Source organism: Passer domesticus, chromosome 6 (genome assembly GCF_036417665.1).
Source record: "Passer domesticus isolate bPasDom1 chromosome 6, bPasDom1.hap1, whole genome shotgun sequence".
NCBI lineage: Eukaryota > Metazoa > Chordata > Aves > Passeriformes > Passeridae > Passer > Passer domesticus.
Window position 1 is genome coordinate 32848112 of NC_087479.1, and position 13413 is coordinate 32861524.

At 36.9% G+C, this 13413-nt stretch overlaps 1 protein-coding gene across 23 annotated transcripts in view; it reads left to right on the forward strand.

The window, feature by feature from the left end:
* GPHN (gephyrin) overlaps positions 1–13413 on the forward strand; it is a 266641-nt gene that overhangs the window by 225021 nt on the left and 28207 nt on the right. For all 23 annotated transcript variants that reach the window (XM_064424218.1, XM_064424222.1, XM_064424221.1 and 20 more), the window contains 6 exons: positions 231–323; positions 3329–3384; positions 8295–8414; positions 10816–10874; positions 11084–11237; positions 13027–13148. In XM_064424218.1, coding sequence (XP_064280288.1) covers positions 231–323; positions 3329–3384; positions 8295–8414; positions 10816–10874; positions 11084–11237; positions 13027–13148 — 604 coding nt within the window. The remainder of the gene's footprint in view (positions 1–230; positions 324–3328; positions 3385–8294; positions 8415–10815; positions 10875–11083; positions 11238–13026; positions 13149–13413) is intronic.

Sequence of the window (13413 nt, forward strand, 5' to 3'; positions counted from 1 at the left end):
ACTGTAAGCAATTTCACTATAACCAGGAGCACAGACTTAAACAAATCCTTTATCATTACTTTCAGACTGCAGTCTTTTTTTCTGTATGTAGGGTCAAAAATCTAAAGCCTGAGAGATCTGTATGTCCCATACACATACATTTCACCTATAGGAGGGCACAGCTGTTAACTTCATTTCCCCCTTTCACGCACTGTAATGACACAGAGCATGGTCTTTTCTCTTTTTTCTAGATGGAATGGGGCGAGTCCTTGCTCAAGATGTATATGCAAAAGATAATCTGCCACCATTTCCAGCATCAGTAAAAGATGGTTACGCTGTCAGAGGTAAACGCTCACTTTGTGGTCATGTACGATAGTGTCTGCTACTTTATAACATGTTAATTCACCTGTTTTGGATCCAGCAGGGGTTGTTTTAGTTTAGATTTGATACAGATCATTGCTGGGGTCACAGTTGCACTGTCTTGAAGGAAGGCCACAAAGCCAAACTCAAATCTTTTAAGTGGATACTGGTGAACACAAGCAAATTTGCACCCATGTGTGCTCCTAGATTTGCACCTCTGTTGGTCGTGCATTTCTTGGAAACATTTAAAATTCAGGACAATTACAGAACATCTGTTTCTGAATTATGGATTCACCTTCTATTCCTCTGTTGTAAATTTAATGAGGATTTTTATGTATATTTTACTTTGTTGAACCATTACATATATTGATTACATCAGAGAATTTTTGAGAAACTTACCATCATGTTCTCTTATGAAGATACCTCAAAAGAAGAGGTTCTTACTTCAAAAATACTGCAGCTGCCATATATGAATAAAATTAGTTGTATGACTGAATTAATTTCAAGCAGCAAATAATTTAATTAATTTTAAGCAGACCTGAATTCACACTCTGCTTTGCCACTAGGTGCCACATTACTTTGAGCCAGTTACTTCACTGTGCATCAGTTTTTCCCTTCGTAAAGCAAGAATAAAGATGCTCGCCTCATACGTCTGTGAAGGAAATTTAAAATATATGGAATCAAACATGATACTGGTAGTGATTTAATTGTGGTAGCCATTGAATCAGAATAACACCATGTTGAAATTTGTGCACAATAGCCAGCTTTCTTCTAGGGACATTAAAATATCTTTTTTGTTACTGGCAGTTGAAAACATGGAAAGCAACTGCCCATGAAATAGACCCAGGCAATGGATGTAATCCAGTAGCTTTCCCATACATTCAATATAAAAATAAAATTTCAGGTCCACAAGATGAGTGTGCGTGAGAGACAGGCAGACCAAAATGACTAGTAATTTGGTCTAAAATAGCCAGAGAAATACAGGTAAAGTAACACTCAGAAAAGCTAAGAGAGTGAGTTCTGAGTAGAATGCTGAGTGACAAGGGCCTTGGGATCAAGCCAATGCTCTCTTGCAATCTGACTGCTGCAGGGTAAGGCAAAGCACAAATACAATCTCAGTAAACATGCAGAATGAGCAGAGTGATCATGAATGTCATTTTCAGCAACTTCTGACAGAACCAACACACAAAACCTAATTTTGGTGGTAAATGCAAGTAGAGTAATACTGAGATATTTGAATGCATGCAGAGAACAGCTCTAAAGCTGGTGAAAGGCCTGGAAGGAATGTCCTATGAGGAGCAGCTGAGGACTTCAGGTTTGTCTTGTTTGAGGAAAAGTATGTTGAGAGGTGACCTCATGACTCCCTACAGCTCCCTGTGGAGGGGAAGGGCACAGGGTGTCCAGTGACATTTTGTGTGGGAATGGTTGAAAGCTGTGCCAGGGAAGGTTTAACTCTGACATCAGGAAATTGTGCTTTACCAAGAGAGTGGGCAGACACTGGAACAGACTGCAACAGAACCCACTAGAGAGTGGGTTGATGCCTCAGGCCTGTCTCTGTGTCAAAGGCATTTGGACAATGCCTTTAATAATTTGTTTTACATTTTGGTTAGCCCTGAATTGATCAGGCAGCTCTATTCTATTCCATTCTATACTGTTTTGTTCTATTCTTATTATTCTTGTGAACCTGGTACCTTCAGATATGAAAAAAAAGCTTTTAGGCAGAGTTAATATTGACTACATTAATGGATACTTCTTACAAAAGTATAAGGATTAGCTTTCAGTGACATAACATGTCTGCCCAAACCCCTGTCTTTTTCTCATTTTATATCAGTTGTGTATCATCTATACACTTTGTATCCATATTATTATTAGTGGGGGAATAAACTCTAATTCAGTAGCATTTTATCAGGTTTAAAATAATTTAGCTATTAGGAATTTCTTTCTCTTCTTTTGCTGGATCATACAAGCACTTTTTCTTTTTCAGTGCAGGCCTAACAACCGTTTTCAGTAGCATTATATGCATTATTCAAGGATATCTAGTTGAAGAGTCCTTTTCCGCTTTTTTGAGTTCACTCTAAAGTTCATAGATTAGTCTGTTTGATAGGCTTTTAAAGCTAAGTTAATTATTAGTCTTCAAACATGGCTAAGTACCATAGATAATGATCTGCAAAGCTGCAGCCAATGCATGAGTACAAATGTGATAAATCATAGACTGAATGAACATCCTTCCTGAAAGTAGTTCTTCTCCATACAGGGTAACCTAGGTGTATATTCAGGGCTCCTGAAGTAAAACCCGAGTTCTTAAGATAAAGGTTGTCACTGATTAGACTTCATCTCTAGGATATCAACTTTTGACAGCTACAGATTTAAAATTAATAATAATGCAGATTTAAATGTGATCTTCTAGCCTAGTTTGTTTGAGCACTCTTGGCAACACGATTGCTGTGCTTAGAAAGGCAGAGCTGCTTGTGCTTCACACGTGTTTACATATGGTAAAGCCTATAATACCACTAATGCAACTTGCTGAAAGACCTTTGAAGCAGACAGGAGTTTAAATGTTATTAGTAATTGTGCCTTCATTATCCCTGTAAAAATGCAGATATGCTAAACTGGAAGTCCTGAAGACTTGTTAGATCAGTGATCTCGTACTCCTAATTTTCAGTATTGCAATACTGTCATGAACACCCTTAAATCTTTGTTATTAATGTAATTCCTCCTAGTCTTCATTTACGTGACCTCGTACTGCCCAGAAATTTTCAGTTAAAAATACTATTTCTTATAGAACCTGTGTTTTTCAAAAGAATAAACACACCTCAAATGGACCTAAAAGGTAAAATGTTTGCAGAACTTCTATAACCTTAGTCATGAAGAACTGAAGTCACTGAAGAACAGAACATTATATCATCCTTGCTCTTCTCCTGTTCTTTATTTATAATGCCATCATTTGTTTTGGTTCAGTGTTTACCATTTATGTTGTCCCTCTTAACAGCTGCTGATGGCCCAGGAGATCGATTCATCATAGGGGAATCCCAGGCTGGTGAGCAGGTGAGCACAATTTCTTTTCTCTTTTTTAATGTATTTTTCTTCTGTAAGATTCTGCTTTGTATTTTTATAAGCTTTGCTAGTGCTCCAAAATTCAGTAGTCTTGGATGTGGTGTGAAGTAGGACACAGCTGTACTGACCCTCCCGCTATGTGCCTTGGGACATGATTTCAGAAAGTGAGGTAGTACAGTTACATAAGGAGCTAACAAGGATATCCCAAAATACTTCAGAGCATTGTGCTGACATGTCTGATAGGAGTGCATACAGTAACATTCTGCCCTGGTCCAGTGTTTGAGGACATGAGATTTCTAGTGGCACAGCAATTCATAAGCAGCGAAAAGAGTGATTTAACCCCCTCTTGCTGACAGATTTTTTAAGGATGTCAGCCCAATAACTGTTTTCATAAGATGCTTCTATTTTTCACCCTAATAGCTGCAAAATGAAGTGTATAAATTTTTTATTAAGCTTTTATAGATAGGTAACCATCAGAACAATCTTGAGGAAGACTGGCAGCATCCTGGTTTGAGGCTGGTTTGTGAGAAGAATATTTGTGCACCTTAGCTGATACATGGATTGATTTTAAAAGCAAGTTGAGGCGTGACCTGTGTGTGACCTGCTGTGCTCTATAAATATTCATTAATAAATGTGTTTCGTGATTTGTTCTCAAATTCAAGAGCATATTTCATTACATTTCTGTACTCATTCTGGTAATGGATAAAAAAAATCAGTTATGTTCAACTACTGTTATTCTGCCCATTTAATCATACCTGCCAGCTGTGTTCAGGAAAATGTGAGTTAGTCCAAAATGTTTCTCCAGCTATTTCAAATCCTGATTTATAATTCTGTGTATTGTATGTGAAATGATGGAGAAAGGGATAAGTAACAGGCAAAACAAGAAATTGATCAGTTTTAATGAGGATTTTACAGTGTGTCCATTTTGACTGCTAAACAAAAAAGTTCAAGTAAAATTGGCGTATTTCAAAAGCTGTTTCAGGTTTTAGAAGTATTACCAGTTGCAGGATTATTCAGGTTTTTTTTTTAAATGGACTTGAACTGTGTCTAAATGTGTAATAGACATTTCATTTGGCTAATCATGATAAGAAGAACTGTAAAAATTATTTTTGCTTTCAGTCCCATCCATCATCATGAATTATACTTTGGTATAATAGACATATTCTCAGTACTGATATTCATGTGAACTTAGATTAATGGATCAGTTGCACAAAATATGTAAAATTACTTTGAATTCATTTGCTTTTGTTTTTTTTAGAATTTAGCAGTTTTTTAGCCTGCCTTATATTTTTAGCCCTCCTGACTGCATTTTCAAGCATTGGTCTAGAATCCAAAAGATTCAAAGACAACTATTTTTACAGCCCTTTTTATGATCACTATAAAATAGCAAGAACCAGCAGAGCAACCCGCTGAATTTTCACTCCTATCACTATTCCCCTGTCATCAATATTACCATTTTGCTAGTTAAATATCCCAGCACACTGTTGCTTAAAAGCAGTACTGTTGAAGTTGTCTCTAATGGGGACTACTTCCCATTAGAGGTCTGAAGTGTTTCAGTGTCCTAATCAGTTCAGCAGGTTTGTACAAAAGATAAAAGGGCAAATGGAAGCTGCTTCCCTCCTACAAAGTTCAAGAGCTCACAAATGTCTCTCAGGGACAGTCTGTCCTCCCAGATTACGGGGAATAGGAAGGCTCTCTGGCAAGGAGCAAGAATTGGGTGGGAAGCAGGCATACAGAGAGAGACTATTTCTGAAAATACCAGTGGCAAGTTAGAAAAACAAGGCTGTTGACTTCAGAATAATTGGTCAAAGTTTTTTTTCTGGGGCAAACACATCTTCAGGTTCATCTCCTTCCCAAGAAATTATTTATAGCCTTGGAAGGCTCCTCAGTCTCATTTCACCCTTCAGTCACTCTCAGCAGCAACATTCTGCTTTTCATGTTACAGACCAATTAACAGAATGATTCACAGCAGGGAGTTCAAAATAGATTTAGATTTGGCTCCTCCTGTAGGGAAAAAGGTTATATAAATGCTAGTAGCAAGGAAAAAGATTGGACTAAAATTGCAAGGAGGCCATATAGCCACATTGGACATTTCTCTATCAATTTTTAGTTTGTGTGTTTTCTGATTTCCATCTCCAGATGGTCATGTTTGTGTTAACCCTTTTTCTGTATATCAGGGAAAGCTTTCAGCATTACCTTGCTTTGGGAAGGTTAGGGCACACTTGAGATTACTGGTCATGAGCCATCCACAATGGCCTGTGTGTAACATACTGAGCCATAAGAAAAATGGTTTTCCTTCTGTAGACTTACATAGACCACAGCATTTCCTACAATGCTTTCTAAAGGTCTTTGTAAGAGGCACTACAACTAACCAGCTACAATGTTAGAATGAAAAGCAGGCATTTTCCACTATTCCATTAACTTGAGCCTTTTTACAGAAAGGAGCATGGATTATTCTAAATGACAGAGGAGAGGTGTAATCATGTGCAGGAGAAAATAGGGGGTGTGCTTAGTAAATTATTTCTGGCTTTTATTCGATGACTAAAATTGAGTAGATTATCAGTAATGAATGCAAAGGACAGAAACCAGTATTGCCCCATTGCAGGTAAAAGTGAGATCTCAAAGGCCCTTTGGAAGAGCTTCTGTGAAATTCTTGCACATTAATATGTTTTCTGAGAAGCAATCATTTCTTTATCTCCAAAAAAACCTATCATAGAGGAATATAGCCCTGGAGATTCACAAATAAATCTGGTGGTTGACTTTTGTTCATAAAGTTAATCTGATCAAATTCTCAGCAGACAAAAATGAAATTAAATCTATAAGCAACATAACCAGTTCTAAAAGCAATTGTATCATGAATTTGTTTAAATGCATCACATCATTACATCTCAAAAAATTAACTCATCTAACAATAAACTCCAAAAACATGGTTAGTTACAGCATATTTTATCACCATAGGCTCTGATTTGTGGCAGTAGTAGACATTTTGTATTCTTTATGATGCAGTTTAATAGGCAGATTTTTTTATGCAATACATTTTTCCTCTGAAGTTTGTCATTTAAGCCAGCAATACTTAGTAAGTTCAAGACAATATTACCTATTTGTAATGTACTTTTAGATTATATCTACAATGGTATGCAAAATACATTATCCAAGGCGTAAGCTTTGCCTTTTGTAACATTTCTTTTCATAAAAATCAAAATTACACACTCGATAGCATTATTTTCCCTTTTAAGCAGCTTTAGTATAAATGGCAGTGTTTCTGCTATCCATCCACAACTCTGTGAATAGTGTGGGGTGAGGAATAAAATGCCATTTTCTTAAAAGTGGGGGTTTTTTTAATGTCACCTTGTTTAGATACCTACATTATGATAGCATGAATCTTGCCCTAAAAATATACTAACTGTGACATATGGCAAGTGTGGGTTGGTTTTATTTATGTTCTTCTCCCAGGATATTAGATTTCTGTTACCTGTAGAAAAGGGTTAAGATTCAGTCAGTTCTAGGCTCAGTTGTTTCTTGGAATACGCAGGTCGCTGTGATACTGTGGTGAGCCAGATAAACACCATCCCAGCTTTTTCCTATGGCTTCTGTCCCAAATGTGTGACATACACACATTTCAAAGTAACACTCACCTTTCAGTGGTTATGACAGGTCTGAAGGAGTAGAAGAATGGGCAAGGCAAACAGCTTCATGCAGCTGAAGTGCTGACCACTGGTCTAGAGTTTGGTCGTGTCTGTCAGCCCCTGACAAAAGTCATGGAGTAAATTCCTGCTGGGCAGGAGCAGGTAACAGTCCTGGGAGGAACTGCCTGCAGCCTGTGGGTTGCTGCCAAATGTCTGTTAATTATAGTTTGAGAAGTCCTGGATGTATTCCAGCACTGCATATGGAGTTTGGAGTCGGTGTGCACATGAGCTATACGTGTGACACGCACAGAATGTGTTACTCTGATCACAGCTGCATAGATCTCTGTGTAGCACATGTTCACTTGTAACACTGAAACCTAGATAAGCCAGGCTTACTGCAGTGCTGGGAGAAGCCAGCAATGAAATCTCAGTCATCATATCTGCTTCTTTTAGTTTCATTTTTGGGATTTTTTTTAGTTGTTTCTTTCTTAAATAGTTATGGTCAAATTACAGTTTTACCCTGGATTTTGATAAATGTTTATGAAAATAGTCTGCCTGGTGAGAAGTGTTATTAAAACTGTATCATTTGGTTTATCATGTTGTTCTGATATTTTACTGTTCTTTGTACTGCTTCTGCTGAAACTTTTTAATGTCCTGTGACTTTATAGAATTGTAGAATATTATCTATTTTAGGCTATTCTAAATTGACCCTCACAAAGATAGATATTCTCTGTGAACCAGTATTGAGGTGTCTTAATGTTAGGAAATCTGCCTAAAAATTAAGCAGTTGGTTACATTACTATTATTTGTTGGTTTTTCATAAATAGTGTGCTGGTAAAACAAAACAGACTAAAAAATCAACCAAAGCAATTTCAGCCCTGGGAGACAGAGTGCTCTGCAAAAATATTTATGTGCTGAGAACTGCTAGATTTTTGTTCATGGAAGTTTCCATCTAACAGTTAAAATTTTAACCCAGTTATTTTTCTGTGCCAAATATTTTTTCTAAGTATTAGTATATTCCTTCTTCTGAAAGTTGTTCATGTGATAGAAATATAAGGAGAAAAAAGTGAAGCCACTTAATATGTGGCCATATAAATAAAGCCAGGTGTGAATTGGAGTTTATTGTACCTGTTAATATCACTCACAGTATATCAGAGTCATGCTGCAAATAAGAATTCTGATCCTTCAGATAGATTACTTACATAAAGTTCCAGTGGCTTGAAATTTAATTATTTTTCCAAAAAAGAGATTAATTTCTGTTTTTTTATTTTTCAGCCAACTCAGACTGTGATGCCTGGTCAGGTAATGCGAGTTACAACTGGTGCTCCAATTCCATGTGGTGCTGATGCAGTGGTGCAGGTGGAAGATACAGAGCTCATCAGGGAATCAGATGATGTGAGTCACAAGTTAAAAAACTCATTTTTCTTTTGTGTGCAGCAGTAAATGGCACATGATACAATCCTGTAAATATGAAAGACAGTCATACAGAAAAGCTCTTCAGTAATCTCAGAAGTTTGAGGATTTTTGCATCAGTTCCTAGTGGCAATTCTCACTTTTTCAGGCTGTGATAACAGTACCGCAGACTTTCCTGGTCTGACTGATTTTTCATCAAAATTGTTGAATGCTGACTCTAAAATGCTTGGGAGCATGATTTGAGGAAAGGCAAGTGCCTCTTAGAAACCCATGCCTACAATCCAATTCGAATGCCTACTGTATTGACATTTTAAAACATGGGCTAGTGGAAATCTCACCAGATAAGAAGGGGAAATGTTTTTTTTTAATTACATGTTGATCTCAGAATAATACAGTGAATCACTGCTGATGTAATTAAAGCTGAATATGATTTTCTGTGGGAAAGTGAACTGTTTTAAGTGCCACAAAATCCATGGGATGACTTGGGTTCCTTTAAACTGTGCTATGAAGGCAGTTCTGTATTATCAGAGTTGGTCTTGTTTCAGCAAAGGTGAACCTGGTGGATTTTGGAGAATATTTCTTATACAAATACCTTCCAATGAATCTATTTAGAAACTGAGGTTTTGTTATGAAACAGGGGAAGTAAATGTTTTTTTTTAAACTACAACTAAGATTTTTAAAAGACATTTGTGCTCCTTTAAAATGTGAACATTACTGAATTTAAGACCTCTGAAAGCCAAGAAATGGATAAAGGTGCATATTTCTCCAGAATGTAGATATAAACCTGTTTTTGAACAGATTTTCTAGCCTAACTTTAAATCATACTAGTGGACTACCTTACAGATGCTGCAAATAAGAACACAGAAAGAAAACACAGGGGAAAAAAAAAACCACAGAAAAAAATGAATACTGTAGTACTAATTCTGTATGCACCATTGACTCAACATAGTGAAATGTGCTTTTTATGAAGCAGAGGAGCTCTCTGTAGACAACTTTATTCCAAAGAGTCCATCTTAGACTTCCTTTGTGTTGCTGTGTTTGCTCCTGAATCCCAGCTGTGATTTCAAGGCACTATCATCATGTTTGCTGTCATCTGAGAGACCTGAAGGCAAGAAGATGTGTCTCTTATTGACACAACTTCCCAGTTCAGCTTTGGAATGAACTATGTGTAAGATTCTGTGCTCAGATCAGCCTTTGCTCTACTGCTGCTGTTCTGACAAGCTGTTCCACTTCACCACAGCTCAGTGTCAGCATTGTGATTGCAGCTGGGGTGTAAGCAGATGAATTCTAGTGTTCAAAACTGATAAAGACTGCAAAAACTGAAACTCACTCTCAGGATCCTTTCTCATGCCTTATTAATCTTACTAAATGCATAGATTTTTACATCTAATGAGCTCAGCAAGCTGTCTAGGCTCTCCTTCTTCCTAGCAGGGAAATCATTGAAATTATCAATCCTGCTTTGAGATTACAGATGTATATGTATACATTATATCTTCCTGCAAAATACACTATTGCCTTCACTGCTTTTTAATCATTCCATTAGCCTTACTGAACACGTTTTTTTGTGGCCACCTCATCTTGAGAGGACTACCACATTGCAAATTTTAAGCACTACATCATAATGTAAAACCAGAATTTTTTCCAGTCTAAGTTTAGATGTAGTGCTACTAACAGGCTGGCACTATCTCAAAACTGAGTGTATACATCATCAACCCATTTGCAGGGCTTAAAATTAAATATTAATGATAGAGGTCATGTGCCATTTATTGGCATTGAATGAATCACCAAACTATTGACATTCTGAACAAGGAAATGCATCAGACCCTTCAGGCCACTGTCTCTTGTTCACAGTAAATAAACAAGAAGTTTATTCGTACAAGGCTCTCAAGTAGGAGTATCCACTACAGGAATCTATATGAGCATCCTGAAACAGCTGCAGCACACAGCTTCTTTCCACCTTTCTGCTAGTGTAAAGGCCTACTGTCTGCCAGACTAATAGTCTGTTTGAAGTGCCATCTTTGAAATGGTTTGACCAGATCAAGTTGGCTGAGAAGGAGTACAAAGAATCCACTCAGTATACCAGACCAACAGTGTAACACAGGAAAGCTATATAAACACAGGTATCATTAAAAAAAATAGGAAGCTAAAGCTACATATTCAGTGCTGGTCCTCCCTTAGTGAGCTCATCATAAAGAGCATTTCTTAAAATGCTGTTCAGTTTCAGCACACACTGTGTTGCAACCTTGACAAACAAATCAGGAGAACAATATGATGCTTAAGCCATAATGTCTCAGTGTAATGGATGCTGTGTAAACTTCTGAGAAATGAAGCATTAATCTTTGATTAGTTCAGCTGACCATACATGATGTCCTTATGTTTGTAGGGCACTGAAGAACTAGAAGTTCGAATCCTGGTGCAGGCTCGACCAGGCCAAGATATCAGGTCTGTATTTATTAAAATATCTCTGTTAGGAATAGAAGGGCTGATGAATTTCAAAGTAATTTTTTAATCATGAATGGTACTGACATTTTGACAGTCAGACTAAGGAGCGTCCATGGACACTCCAGACCTGGAGCAGAACCAATGAAGGAAAGGTACTTTGAATCTCATCTTCTTTTTCTTTCATGTTGTTTTTGTGTCCTGATTTTCAGACCCATAGGACATGACATTAAAAGAGGTGAATGTGTGCTGGCTAAAGGAACCCACATGGGTCCCTCTGAGATTGGTCTCTTAGCAACTGTTGGAGTAACTGAAGTAGAAGTTAACAAGTTTCCAGTGGTTGCAGTAATGTCAACAGGGAATGAGGTAAGAAAAGTTTGTTTAGAATTATAGTCTGAAATACTGTATTTTTTTTGAGGCAATGTTTTGGATAGTGACTTCCACCCTACTCCCAAGCAGACTCGCTTTTGATGGCAACTCATGCTGACATGAGCTATTTTTGTGAGGCATCAACCCATAACAATCTGCTTGTGTTTTCTCTCTTAGGGGCTTTCTCACAGGTCTCACACTCTCTTTGCCAAAACTTTGGTAATGTATCCAACCATGTGCCAGCTGGGGTTGTAATTCATGTTGCCAGTCATGGCTGAAGAATAATTTCTTTTAAGCAACACCCTCTATATCTATAACACAAATGGCAGACAAGCTGTCTTGGAAAACTGAATAGTTCTACCAAATGCCTTGTTGCAGTATTGTGCCTCAATATTCTTTCTTATAGTAGCACATGTTGAAATCCAGACACTCTCCTGTTAGTAGAACAGAAGACCAGCTTTATAGTTGCTTTAACTACATGGGAAAAATCAGGTTTAAGATTAACTTAATTTACTAATTTTACATATGTTGTGTGTGGACCCAGGCCAGCAACTCTGCCCTCTCACTTCTTCCAGCAGCAGGACAGAGAAAGAATAGCAAGAGCAAAACCTAAAGAACATGTGGGTTGAGAAATGTGGGTTAAGACAGCATGAAATTTTGACTGTCCTTTAAGACAAACCTTTTGAAATCCAGACACAAATATTAAATCAGTAGCTGTATTCTCATACAGCTTGAATATGTTCAATTTTGAAAGATTTTGCAAACTTTTTGTAGGTTGAATTTTGTCATCTGGGATACAGATTGTTGCCAGATTTCACAACATAAACAGGGTGTGGCATGCAGGAACCAAACCACTAACTGAGGAATAAATCTATAGAGCTACAAGGATTACAGGTGGTGATTTTCTGATTAGTAACGTCCGTGAGATTGAAGATTCTTGCAGGTCATTAAAGGGTCCTTTACTGATGTAGACATTCTCTTTTGTAAAATGTTAAAACATTCTTTAACATACTATGACAATCTTTACAGAAACAGAGCTGCAAGCCAAAGCATAAAATTTACCCATGCTCCACTTTTCATTATTCTTACCTTACTACCTAGTGCTGTGATTTTGACAGGTACATTCTTATTAGTAATATTATTTGTCTCCTGTCAATATTGTATTGACTATTGTGTCCTACATTAGAATTTCTAATATATATAAAACATACATTTACATATGTATGTTTTGTACTTTTGCTTCCAAAATACATAACATATGTGAAGTAATTGCCATGATATACTATCTTAAGAGAAAGTTTTTAATCCAAAACAGTAATTGATATAAGAACTAAGCATAAGGCTTCTGTCCATTAATCCAATGCTGACTGTCATAAAAGACATCTATTATGGTGGGCAGACAATGAACTTCAAAATGTTCATTAAACTTTAAATCTGGTTAACAACATTAATGAGGTTCCCTTAAAACCATTTAAAGAGGAACAATAACATGAAAACTTGAAAGTTTTTTGTTTGATTGCTAATGTCTGTGATTAGAAGCCATGTACTCATAAGGAGTAAGAATGTTTTGTAGACATGAACCAGTAGAAACAAACTAAACAACATGGGGGATTGGACTAAACAAGCACATTGCATATCTTATTAATTTAAATTTACTGAATCATGTTATACATATGTTTCATTATATGTGTCTAGAAACATCCTGTCCAACCTGAAGAAAAAATGCTCACTTGTGTAAAGCATGGTGTTCCAAGGAGACTGACTGAGAGTGTTTCTGGTTTTACAGCTGCTGAATCCTGAGGATGACCTCTTGCCAGGCAAGATTCGGGACAGTAACCGTTCAACTCTCCTAGCTACAATCCAAGAACACGGCTATCCAACAATCAACTTGGGAATTGTGGGTGATAAGTAAGTACCACATGTTAGTAAAGATGTCACTTCATATTCATGTGATGCACTTTATGGCATCCATGGGAAAAAGAAATACCAGAGAAAATGTCACTCATTACAAATGTCACAGTGTTGTGACAAGGCACATCTTGGAGAAATTATTTCACCCTTTTCATTATAGCAAGAAATAAGTATTCTAATATTAGGACAAGTCTTTTAAAAAAAAAGAAAAATTTAATGGCATTTAATTTGCTTTGCATTCTGTTTGTTGAAACAGATAATC